Source organism: Cucumis sativus, chromosome 6, assembly GCF_000004075.3.
Source record: "Cucumis sativus cultivar 9930 chromosome 6, Cucumber_9930_V3, whole genome shotgun sequence".
Classification (NCBI taxonomy): Eukaryota; Viridiplantae; Streptophyta; class Magnoliopsida; order Cucurbitales; family Cucurbitaceae; genus Cucumis; species Cucumis sativus.
In genome coordinates, this window is record NC_026660.2 from 4,729,651 (window position 1) to 4,743,333 (window position 13,683).

A 13,683-nucleotide genomic window follows, 5' to 3' on the forward strand; every position below is an offset into this window, starting at 1 on the left:
AGGAGAGAGATGGAATTGATAGACTTTCTTATTCTCAAGTTGAGAGGACAGGGAGTAATCATTAGCGTTACTCTAAAGAATCTTATTTGTTACATTAAGAACCTAAAAAGAAAAAGGCATTTTTAGAGTTCCAAGATGTCGGCAAACGCCACATTAAATATTGAACAACCACGCTTTTCTATGTTAAATTTTCATAGGAAACTGAGAACAAATCTAAATTGGGGTTTGAGTTGGGACTTCTTTCAATAATGCTTAAACAAAAAATGGGTGGATTTTGTACCAAGAGCAAACATTCTTAAACTCCATGAGTACCAAAAATGAAAAAGAACTATGATTTAATAATTTAATGAGATGTATAAAGATGGTTATAATTTAAACTATAGTTGGGTTTTTTTTTCTTTTAAAATAGAATGCATAGAGATAAATTTAAATTGAATGTTGGTTTATGATTTAAATTGATACAATTTCTAACTTCAGTGTTATAACCCTAAATGATGTTTGCCCTAAAAAGTAATTAAACTTTTGTGGAGAAGGGCAGAGGGTTTGGAACAGAGGGAACATGATGCCCTCCATGCTTACAACTCCATGCCTCACTCTCTCTTTATATTATAATGTTACTTTCCATATGGCTTCTTGTCACAAGACGGGGCGGGGAGAAGCTTCTCTCTTTCTCTCTCTTTCTCTCTCTAGGGCTATTGTGGGCCTAATAGGGCTTTGAGAAGCAATTGGTTTTCCCTTTCGCTCTCTCTCTATTTCTAAGCCTTTCTGGGTCCACTAAAATGGGCCCCACAAAACACCACAAAATGACACCATCTTTATGTCAGCAGCTTAGTGAACAGGATGCTTGAAAGCTTACACTAATCTAACAATTGTTTCACTAAAAATTTTGAGGACGAAAATCAACTATTGGGTAATAGTTTCACCCTATTAGTAAGACTGCTTCTTAGAAAAACCAGAAGATAATGTATCTGAGAAAAATAGCTGCAAATTTGTAAGTTTAAGATTGCAACGTTTATCGAAGTTTGAGGTCCACTTCAAATAAAATAATGAAACAACACAATAAGTTTTTGAGAGTAAAGTTTAAGTTCCACAAATTTGGTATCTGACTAAGCGCGACAGCTGAGAATAGGTAGACCTAGCCCTGTTTGTACCGTCCAACATTTTAAACTTAATTTATTAGTGTGTGAATAATCTTATAATAAAGTAACTTAATTAGACAGTGAATAATGTGGAAGGTTATATATATATACATATATAGTGGATATAGCATGGTCCTGATGAGTATAAATAGGTTGGTCCATGTATCCTTGGGGTTGAATGTTCCCAAGCAAAGCATTCACGTGAAAGGATTTTGAACCATAGCCTTACCCTCATTATGGGGGAAAGATTCTCATCATCAATGCAAAAATGTTCTTTGGCTTTGTAATCTTTGTCCATATTCTACTCTAATATCCTTCTTTCAAATACCCAATATACACTGTCGGATTCCCTCCTTAGTTTTCTGTGGTGTATTATAAAGGTGGGAAAACCACCCATTTCTTTCTCCAATAGGAGTTCAAGGTGCTACCTGTCATGATTATCAGATAAATCTGAGATCATGAAAGTAGAATTTAGAGTGAACATTTTGTTTTTTTATTTTGTTAAAACTTTTTTATTGAACTTTCGGTCTAATTAGAACTTTAAATTTTCAATTTTATATTTGACAGTGTTACACATTTTTAAAGAAAATATCGAATAAGTTGAGAATACATATTAGTAAAGATAATAAAATCTTCATCTATGCAACTGTTTTCACTTAGGCTATAAATCAAGTGAGAATGTCATAAATGAGAATTTGAAATATAGATGTTTAATGGTTGTTATTAATTAGTTCAAATTATAAGAGTGCGTAACTTATAAGAACTCATGATCTTGGAAAAGGGGTATTCATAGAGATGTTGCAATTTAAGAAATAAGCTTAGAAAAGCAATATTTTAAGCAAAAAATAAATACGAAGGAAACAAATGCAGTATATAATTAAAACCACAAAAAAAAAATGAAATAGAAAACTTGTGTTTTGACTAAAAGATGTGCATAAAATACCAAATATGGGTCTTAAATTTGACTCGCAAGAGAGATTTTGGTTGGTTATACGTTAAAAATATATAAATGAACATAAGAGATAGAAAATCAGTACATTTTCTTGTTTTCTGGAAGAATGAAAAAACAGTACATATTAATCATTGGTTGTAAGAAAAAGGCAGAACGTGAAACTCCAATATATACACACACACACACACACATACATGTGTGTGTATATATGTTAATAGCAAGAAAATAGGTGAAATTAGAGAGAGAGAGGGGGGGTCAGGGTGTTGATGGCCTTACAAAGCCCAAGGGATAAGGGCCCTTCCCAAAAGTCACACCAAAATCATACATCTTTGCGTGGTGTCATTGATTTAGATTCTCATTTCTTTAAAAAAAATTACACATACCAAACACACACACATATATAAACACAATTTGGCGTGTTTTGAGAGAAGAGAATTGCATGGTTTTCTTAATTTCGAGATAGATTTTGCTATTTGTTTTTTTCTTTTCTAGGAAGCCTCAAGGTCTTGTGGGTATAATATGCCTTATATTTAGAGAGAGAGAGAGAGAGAGCATTGTATTATTGTATGTTGAAGTTATAGGGTAATATCCTAAATTTCTATGTGTTGGGGGGGAGGGATTATTGCCAGCTAGATTATTCAATGATGTGACTACCTCTCTTAATAATCATTAGATGTCATGGCCACCCTTTCAATATTTCTTCTTTCCATTATGCTAATTCCTAAACTGTTAAGTCATACTCTATATTGTTTTTCTCAGTGTGAGAACACCAACATTTTAATAATACTCATTTCCAATGTTTTCTTTTTTCCTTTTACATTACCCACTATAATTTTCATTATTTATCATACATTAACATACATTTTAATTTTATTTACCTTTTCATATTTCTAAATATACTATTGGGGAGTTAAATTGAGAAATGGATTTAGGCATGCAAGATTGTGGGCACCAATAATGTAAATTAAAATCTCACACTGAGTTGTGATATCTTTGGTTTGCCCTTTCAAAATCTTTCTCCATCCAACAATGTAATCATCATCAACATACATCCATAGCTTCTTGTTTTTGTCGTTTCCCTTCTCCCATTTAGACTCTCTCTATCTTTTTTATATCACCAAAATTTAATTCATTTTTAGAGAAATTCTCACAAATTTAAAAGAAAAAAAAAACAAATATATATTCATCTAAATCTTATTTAGAATGTTAGATAACAATTTAAATCACTTGAACCGTATATATATATAATATAACTCTACTGTTTTAAGCAACAAAACAAAACCAAAGTATATCGAAAATATTCGTAAGATATTATCATAATTCGAAACATAAATATAAGATCAAGTGACATTTTCAAAATACGTCTTTTTAATCACTCAAATTAATTAAATTCAATTATAATTTTTATACCATCAAAATTGAGTGAGAAGAATTAAAAACATGATTCCGACCGTCAGTTTTGAACATAATGTCTCGAAAAACTAATTTTAGCCCTAAATCTAGGGCACCGTGGTGTGTGTATTGACCTATCTCTATAATATAGTTGTTAGAGGATTATATATATATATATATATATATATATATATTACCTCAAATGTGTGTTTAAATTTGATATCATTTGATGCAACAATATAATATATATAGTAGAGATGTATAGTGTCCCCATCTTGTAGCACGCCCCCAATATCCAATTCCAATTAGTACTTAACACAAATCTATATTTTAATTCGAAACCTTACGGCTTACAATATCAAGTAATTAAATATTGACATGTGAGTTTCTTAAAAGCTCATTTCCTTATTGGTCGATATCACCCCTAATTGGAAAAAAAGGGATAAAAGTGCTTCCTTTTAAGCTTAAGATGCTACCTACGATTACGGACACCTTGGGAGATTTAATTTTATGTCTTATGGGAGAATTTACAGGGCTAATAAATTTCTTTCCATTGATGAATGCTTTTTAAAATTCAAGAACATGTCAGATGACAAATTAAAAAAAAAAATCTTTAAACATTTTAAAATTTGAGACAATTGATAAAACATTTCGACATTATTTTGAAAGTTGAGGAATCTATTTGACAACTTTTGAAAGTCGTACAAAGTAATAAATAGAAATTGAAAAGTTTATGAAATTAAAGTTGTAACTAATTTAGTTTGGAAACACATGAAATGGTGCTAGCAAGTTTGCAAATTGCAACCTTAGTCACAAATGAGCATGCATTATCTAGGCTTTTTAGATTTTGATGGGATCGATAAACTGTATCTAAATTTTGTTATTTTTACAAATAATTTTACATTAATTGGATATTAAATATTTAGTAGGAGATGAGTATATCTCCAAATTGCATGCATGCATGGATGTGTTTGAATTACATTCTTAAACTTTAAAAGTGTATAGTAGGGAGGTGTGTATGTGGGGTGGGTGGGTTGCTGTAGTAGTTAGAATGGAGGAGTGTTTAAGGCGTGCAAAACCCAAATCCATATATGGCGGCTATAGCTATCACCTTGAACTTTGCTTAATAAAACGCTGTGTGCCGATTTGTCGCACACACTAAACCATACAAACATATAGCATTAACTGTGGGGACGACTTGTCGAATTGCTAAAAGACAAAACAGAGAGGGCCCTCTCTTCTTCTGTGGGTCCCGCATAAAGTTTAGCTGTTTCGGACACACGTCGGATGTGGTCCCCACTTATGGTGGGTTGTCGGCACATGCCACATCCCCTCCCGATTTGTGGGTCCCTTTTCATACACTTTTTTTTTTTTTTTTTTTCTTATAAAATTTTCACAAACCAAAATAAATAACTTTCATTTTTGGGTGTGCTATGGGACCCCTTTCCAAATAAATAAATCAATTTATATTAAACAATTTTTTTTTTTAAAAAAAAATTGTATTGGAAGGTAGATTTGAGAAAAGAAAAGGATTTTTTGAATGAAAAGATTTGGGGTAAAAAGTGAGAGTTTGTGTTTTAAGATTTAGTGTTTCTTTGGCTTAGACTTTTTAAGAAAAAGATTGATAACCAAAAGTAGTTTTTAGTCGTTGACCACTTTTTGAAAGAAAGGAAAAAAGAGGGGAAAACAATATTATTATATATGTTTTTTTTTCCTTAAAAAAAGTTCACTAAATATTTCACATTATCTATATAGGTTAAAATTAACATAATATGGTTTTTAAGATAGATATTTAATGTGCATCATACAAGCTTTCTTTTAGATTGAAAATGAATCACAATTAATTTTAATTTCAAGTAGAAGTGGTTTGGGGTTGGAGTAAGAATTTGAGAAGAAGAAAGGGAGTTTAGGGGCATTTGAGTTTGGTGGGTGCGCATGCAAGTTCAAATTTAAAATAGGTTTGCAATTCTTTTTTGGGTCATAATGGAAGATGCCACACCCACACCCACACCCCCATCTCACCTATTCATCACTCCATACACATTTTTGCATCATTCCCCCAAACCTAACCCAATTTCCCCCAACAATAATATTCTTAATATCACTATTAGTTTTTTTTTTTATAACATTTAATTAATATCTCTTTCGAGAAAACATTGTTGCGTGAGTTTTTGAATAATGCATAACCTTTATGCTCTTATACCATGTTAGATCGTTAACTTAAATAAGTTGATATGTGAATCTTACATTTAGTATTATATCCATATATCTAACCTTGTATTTTCTCTCATGTACATACTATGATCCCTCTATACATCATACTCTATCTCGATTAAACTTTAAGAAATGATCATTGGTAAAGTGTCTTGTAGCATATGTAACCGACAAGAAGTAAGTCATGAGCCACGCGAAAAACCCATTTGTTTCTCTTGAATTCCTTCTCAATGATCTCTCTCAGTCAAAGGTCTTTGTATTTGTATTCTATGTCTGTTATAAAATCAACCATCAAAGATAAACAATTTTTTCAAAAAAACTAAACAATAGATAATCAAACACAAAAATTTACATGGTTCACTAATAGTGCGCATGTCATCTACATTCACAATCAGATGTTCGGTTTCATATTACAATTGACACACTTCTTAGGTCAAAAGGCTTATTCAATGCACTCATCTCCCAAGGTAAAAAACATCTACAAGGCAACAGTACTCTCAAAGATTGATTATTTATGGCGTAAATATGTTATATATAACAATAATTAGGGTAAGAGGGAGAAGAAGGTTGTTTTTATTTGAAAGGAAGAGTGGTTTTGATGATGGTGAAGAGAACCAAATGAATTATTGATCTAATCTTTGTTGTGTGCTCTCTCTCTCTCTCTCTCTATAGTCTTAAATTAAAAGCTAAGAATTAATACGAAAACGAAATGTGAAGTATAGTATCACATTTTTGACGGCACTCAATAATCTTCTTCTAAAAGCTCTTTCTTTTTCTAGTTTTCTTTTTTCTTTTTTCTCTTCCTCATATACATAATTAAACATATTAATTTCCCAACTTTTTAGAATCATTAAACTCATTGCTTAATTAATGAAAAATCTCCTCACTTTAATTAATTAACCCATCAATTTTAATTGTTGCCTTTTACTACTAACCCTTCCTTTTTAACCCTAAATATATCATGTGTGTGTGTGTGTTTTGACCTATTGGATCCTAATTAAATAATGTGATTGTTTTTATGTTTCTCCTTTGGTGGATTTTCTTTACATATATATATAATCAAGAGAGGGGACATGCATTTTGATAATGTTTTTAGGCACGTCTTGCTTTTCTTCTCTTTTTTTTTTCTTTTTTCTTTTCAAATTATTCATAAATTTATATTATTTTTGTGACCTTTTTAATTTACTTTTGTTAGGAATAGACAAACATATGTTGTCCCTCTGAACTTAGGTTCCTTTCATGGATTTGTACTGTTCCTTCATCACCTTGTCTCTCTTCCTCTCTCTCTCTCTCTCTCTCTCTCTTTCTTTCAAAAGGCCATACACTTATACTCTATTTCATTATTCATTCTTCTTTCTTTTGTTCTTTTCCTTTTACTTTAAATCACACACATATATATGTACTAATAATTATTTATGTCTCGTTTCTTATTTTGGACTCTTGATTCTCTACTACTACTTGCCTTCTTTATTTACATCTTAACATTTTGTATCCATTGCTAGTTTAAGAGTCTACAATCAATCCGAACATGGTTTCATTGGTATATGCAGTGTGTTTAATAATCATGAACTAGGTGTGTTTTGAAATTGATTATAGAAAAAATCAATCTAATACTACTCTTTTATTTAGGGCATGTATCAAATAAATAAATTAGATCATGATTGTATTAATTAAAACTATAAACGATTATATCAATTTAGATCGGCAAATTACAAATTTTTTTAAATTCGTCATGCATGTCATGAATGTCATCACATGAGAGAAAAACGAAAAATGTCAAATAGATATACAACAAATCCTTTTGAATAATTTTGTTGGGTTGATTTGAGTGATTCCAAATGAAATCAAGTAAAACTATTTATAAATTTAAGTCTAAATTAATCCACTAATAAAATTCTGTAAAAATATATTCTTATATGTATAGAAATAACACTTAAAAAGTGTAAAATCCAATATAAAAGACCAAACTTTTAGAAATTAAAATAAAATTTAGGATAAATATCAACTAATAATTGTATAATTTAAACCATGAACTCGAAGGTAGTGTTACTAATAATTGTATTAATTTAAACCTTAAATTTTAATAATAAAGACATCAATTTAAACTCGAAAGTTTCATATACATATGTATCAAACAAATCCGTCAACTTTGATAAGTGTGTCCAAATAAAACATAATATAGGGTTTAGATTGACATATTTATATAGTTTAGAGAATTTAAATTGATGTGTTTTTTAAAGTTAAAAATTTAAATTGATACAATTGTTAGTTTGAGATTGAAATTGATACAACTCCTAAAGTTCATAGTTTAAATTGACGCAAACCCTAAAGTTGAGAGCGGTATAAATTGAAATTTAATATTTGATTTGTTTCTATTTTAAATCTTAATTCAATTTTAAATAACACTTTGATAGAAAATGTGTTTCCCTCACATTATATATATACACACATATGGAAATCTTAAATTTCAACTTTGTTTTACAACTAGGTGAAAAGTCTCTCTCTCTTAGGGACCAAAAAAAGAGTAGGAATTATACAAACTACTTCTAAAAGGCAAATTTGATCATTGTTTTGAGACACAAAAACATCAATTAATCTCTATTCTATAACATTATATATTATCAATAATGTTTGGTGTTTGAACATCAATTCTCATGCAATTTTAATATATAAACCTAGATCCAATTTTCTAGGGCATTGATAGAAAAAAGACCGAATATATGTATATATGATATTATCACATTAATCATCACAAATTTTTCCCCTTCCCACAAGTTGCAACAATTAATAAATTTAAAATTTTGTATTCAAAACAAAAATTATGGTTATATCCAATATCATAACTACACATCCCACATTAAATAATTACAGTGTAAATTAGCTGTTGGATATTACAAAAACATGTTTCTGTTGAGAAATATAATTGAGTTTAGTCCAATTGCCTTTTGATTAGTGATTAATCCATTTCAAATTAATTAAATTTGGATTAATTAATACTAATCAAGGAAACTTAATGGAGTGATTAGATTAGTTTACACCCTCCACTTTTGATCTAATATCAATCATGTATATGATGGTTTATGCATTATAGATATAGAAAGAGATTATATTTTTCTGTTTTTGGAGTTAATTTTGAAAAATGAATCAAAATATAATCAAATTTTATATTTATTACTCGTAAATGTACATAAACTTTTAATTTAATAACATGAATAGAAGTTTAATATTTATTAAACGTAAATGTACATAAACTTCTAATTTAATAACATGAATAGAAGTTTAATTATGTATAGAATTTAAAATTTTATTATATTTGGATGATTATTCTCAATAATAGTTTTGTTATTTACAATATTTTTTTCTTATCATCATCTCTTCTATATATATTTGTTTTCACTTCATTATAATGCTCACAATGATTATATTCTTTGGTTGCCTCATCCGCATGCTCTCTCTAACCCTAATTCCCATTATTCTCTCCACCTATAAATTTCCCCTTCTTCTCCCTTCTCACCTTATAATTTTCCCTTTTTTCTATTACAAACTCCATATTTCTGATCATTTCACACACTTTCGATTATGGCCGGTTTCGAAGGGTTCGAAAAGCGATTAGAACTCCATTTCTCCGGCGATGACCCGATTTTCTTCAACATGGGGCTCCGCCAGCTTAGCTTTGATTCCCTACAACAAGTCCTACGTGAAGTCCAATGCACCGTCGTCTCCGCCGTCGCTAACCATTACTTTGACGCTTACGTTTTGTCGGAATCAAGCCTTTTCGTTTACCCAACTAAAATCATCATCAAAACCTGTGGGACTACTCAACTACTCAAATCCATCCCTCCATTAATCCACCACGCCCTTAATCTCCACCTAACACTTGTCTCTTGTCGTTACACTCGCGGTAACTTTATCTTCCCTCTCTCTCAGCCTTTCCCTCACACTTCCTTCCACGAAGAAGTCGTTTACTTAGAAAACTCCCTCCCTAACCACCTCTGTTTCCGTAAGGCCTCCGTTATGCCTTCCAATCTTTTGCCTTCACATGCTTGGCACGTCTTCTCTGCTTGTGATGAAACTCGTTTGGTTCATTTTGATTCCGGGTTTTACACGGTTGAGGTTTGTATGACCGACCTTGATCGCAGTTTGGCTAAGAAGTTTTTCCGACGTCCTGGTGATGGAAAATCCGCCGATGCTGCTGGTAAAGAGATGACCGAGATTTCTGGTATTAATAAGATTAATCCCAATGCTCTTGTTTGTGATTTTGCTTTTGATCCTTGTGGTTATTCCATGAATGGAATCGACGGTGATCGATATTCCACCATCCATGTTACTCCGGAGGATGGGTATAGTTATGCCAGTTTTGAATGTGTTGGTTCCATTTACGACGGTGATGATTTTGTTCGGACGTTGAAGAGAGCCGTCCAGGTATTTCGACCAGGGAAAGTGTCAGTGTCGACCACTACGGCCACATCGCATCGGGTTTGGGCGAGGGTGGCCGGAGCACTGGAGCCACTTGGGTTGAAATGCCGGAGTTGTACGGTGGACGAATTTCCGGCAGTGGGGAACGTTGTGTTCCAGACGTTTACGACCCGCCGGAAAAAAACAGGGGAATGCGGCGGCGGACGGTAGATATTAAAAAAGAAAATCTCTAGTCAGGGAAAGTTAGAATATGATGATAGGCCACGTGGCAAAAGTGAAAACTATGATGTTGATGTGGAGGAATTCAATTGGTTAATGAGAGTGATGAAATGTGGGGTTGACTTGTTTTTTCTTTTCTTTTCAATTTCTTTTTTCTTCTTTCTCTTTTTCAAATTTAAAAAAAATAAAAAAAAAATCTAAAAATGAGGAGAGAGATATAGGGATGGTGACGTGGAGTACCAAGAAGTTTGGGGGATTTGAAAAAACAAAAAACAAAAAACAGAAAAACAGAAAAACAGAAAGATCATAAATATAATGATAATGCACCCCACTTAGGGTTGTCACGCCTAAGGATTTTTTGAAGCATTTTGTGTAGTAGTGGAGAAAAAAATATATATATTGAGATTCAAAGTGCAAACCAAGTACTCCTTCTACTTCATCAACCCTTATATCAACTTTTTTTTTCTCCTCTCTTCATCCTTTATGTAATTTTCCCTATTTTAATTTCTAGCTATCTTTATTCAATAGCGATTACAATTAATAAAACTCTTAGCTTCTTCTTTGAGTTCCAAGGTTGATTCGAGGCATCCAAAAAGTGTAACAAGTTCATTTTTGACTTTTTAGTGGAATGCATGTATATGCCAAAATCAGTTTAATTAGCAATATTTTGATAGGGCAAAAGCTAGCTTACAACACTCTCCTTCTGCTTTGTCTATCAACTAATTTTTCTCTTCTCATTTATCTAATTTTCTCTTCTAATGTCTAGTGTAAATTCAATTCACAGACACTACAAAATAACTAAAACTGACTAGATCTTTTTTTTGATTTCGAGGATGAAAAAATTCAAAGATTTAATCTTTTTAAACGTTAAATTAAGTTGATTAACAAAACAAGATCACTCGAGAGATGTCTGCACGGTGATCTTAACAAGATAAGAAAGGGCAGAGACATAATTTAATTAATTTGTATTTTTGTTGTGATGTAATATAAAGTTAAAAAGAAAAGTGATTATATGTATATATTAATCAGGATATAGTGTTGTTGTTTAGGAATGGATGATGAGTTTGAAAATGTTAGGATGATGAAGGCTGGCGTGGAAGGCACCCAGATAAGGCAGCAGCAAAGCAATAAGACCACATGATGATAATTTGAAAGAGAGAGAGGGACACTATAGTAAATTTATACATATAATTGGTTTCCCCTTTCACACATTTTATCAAACAGATTCTGCACGTGCCCATTATGCCCATTATGCCCATTATGCCCCTTTCTAAATGCCTTCTCCACTTCCTCTCTTATATGGCCTTCCCACCCATTCCTATTACCCAATACCCCTAATTAATTTCCTCCAAATATATCCCTACATCAACAACAATATTCATTCCTTTACAATAATTCTACCGCTCTTTCCACTATTCTGTGTCCTTTATTTTTCCCAAACAAGTTGATATTCTTCTCTGAATTTGAATTAGAATCCTATATGGCATATTAGTGGAAGTAAGAAATCAAAATTAATTAATAAACCTAAACATACTCCAAACAAATGGGGTTAAAACATGCTATTTATCTATTAAAAAAAATTAGATTTTGATTATCTCAAATCTCACATCTTATTAATCTAAATAAAACATAGTGTTAATATTTGGTTTTGGTGAACTTTGTCTTAATTGTTTTTTCTTTCCAACTACTTCTACGTCGAATTTGGCAAAAGAAAAAAAAAGAGTCAAACCACTTATACCCAAACTAGATATAGAAAGAGGAAAATAATCGAATGACTTGTGGAATTTTGATATTCGTGGTACGACTATTTGTATGTGCATCAATGGGTCAGTTTTAGAGGGGGGAAATCATTTCCATGGATGTATAATTTTTTGTTTTGACATATTTGTTAGAAGAGATAGGTTAGTTTTGTCCCCTCACACTCATAGTGTAGGAGAAAAAGAGAGAAAGGAAAAGGAGGGGTAGGGAGTTGGGAGTTGGGAGAGGAATCAAAAGCACAATTTAGAGTGGAGGATATTTGGGAAATGAGAAATGAGATTGGCTCAGAGGTTGAAGTTCCATTTACCTTCCACCTTGTCCTTTTGCTTTTGGACACTCACTCATATTTTATATTCTTCTAATAGGAGCAGTCTACCCTTATAATAAATGCAATCCCCATAAACCACCATCCTTTCCTTACCCACTTCCTTACTCAATCTTTTTATATCCAAACACTTCCAAAGCAAACAAACAAAGAATAGTTGCACTTTCGTTCTCCAACTTTCAATTTTAAAATTTCAGGTAGAAATTGAACCCTAAATGATCAAAATTATAGCCTTCAATTTATATAATTGTTACCCATTTCTACACATATGTAAGTTGAGAAATTTGATTCTAAGAAAAAATATTTCGGCAGACTATTATTGCCACAAATATATAGGCCCTTTGTTTGGGCTCATCAAATCCCCAATGGGCCTAAGAAGCCTCAACCACAATAGCTTTTGGGTCTAACAATTTCTCAGTATGAATGGGCCCTGGCCCGATAAACATAATGCTAAACAACCATGTATTTGAGAAAATAGCGGACATTAAAAATAATTTGATTTTTAGCCGTATCTCATAAAATACATTTTTTATATATACTTTTCACTCTATTTTACTCCTTGATGGAATGAATATCATGCTGGTTAGTTACAATGTATTTGTTAACTGCAAAATTAATATTACAATGTATTTGATATCATTCAATTTTATTTTCAAACGAAATTAAATAAACGTTTATTAAATAAATATTTATTTTATTTATTGATCTCATATAACCAAAGTAGATTCATGTCTTAAATTTTAAAATAATATATTTTACATAAAGTTATGCATTTTATATAGTAACAACTTACTTATGTTTCCTATAATTATGCATATACAATTTTTTTAATAAAGGGATTGACCATATTATTATATATAGTTTACACTATTTAATTCACATAATTAAATCATTAATAATGTTATTCCATGGTAGGTTTTGTTGGAGTGAATATTCTAAATTTTGAATTTAAAACAATATCTTCTACATAAAATTATGCATTTTATATAATAACAAATTCATATAATTAGTGTATCTTTCCAACTTTTAAGCATTATTTTATGAATTAAATGTTAGTATAACGGTAAGAATAAAATCAATTTTCTTTTTTTATTCTGACTTTTATTTTGGGTACAAAAGTATTCGAATGAACTTGTTTTTAGTTTTGCAAATTTTTCACTGCAGTTCTATTTATTGGTTGCATTTATCGTACCCATGTTTTGGAATTCCTTGACTTTTATCGTATATCGTTTTTTACAACGGCAATGCAACGTGTGAAACTTTTTTTT

The 13,683-nt window shown here is 31.1% G+C and overlaps 1 protein-coding gene across 1 annotated transcript; it reads left to right on the top strand.

The window, feature by feature from the left end:
* Positions 1 to 9,125: 9,125 nt before the first annotated feature.
* LOC101216328 (S-adenosylmethionine decarboxylase proenzyme 4) lies at positions 9,126 to 10,904 on the top strand. Its single transcript, XM_004144992.3, has one exon. The coding sequence runs from the start codon at positions 9,277 to 9,279 to the stop codon at positions 10,321 to 10,323; it is 1,047 nt and encodes a 348-aa protein (XP_004145040.2). The 5' UTR covers positions 9,126 to 9,276; the 3' UTR covers positions 10,324 to 10,904.
* Positions 10,905 to 13,683: the final 2,779 nt, after the last annotated feature.

Bases quoted from the DNA above. Each gene is read 5' to 3' on its own strand.
- LOC101216328 (XM_004144992.3), top strand. From the start codon at position 9,277: ATGGCCGGTTTCGAAGGGTTCGAAAAGCGATTAGAACTCCATTTCTCC.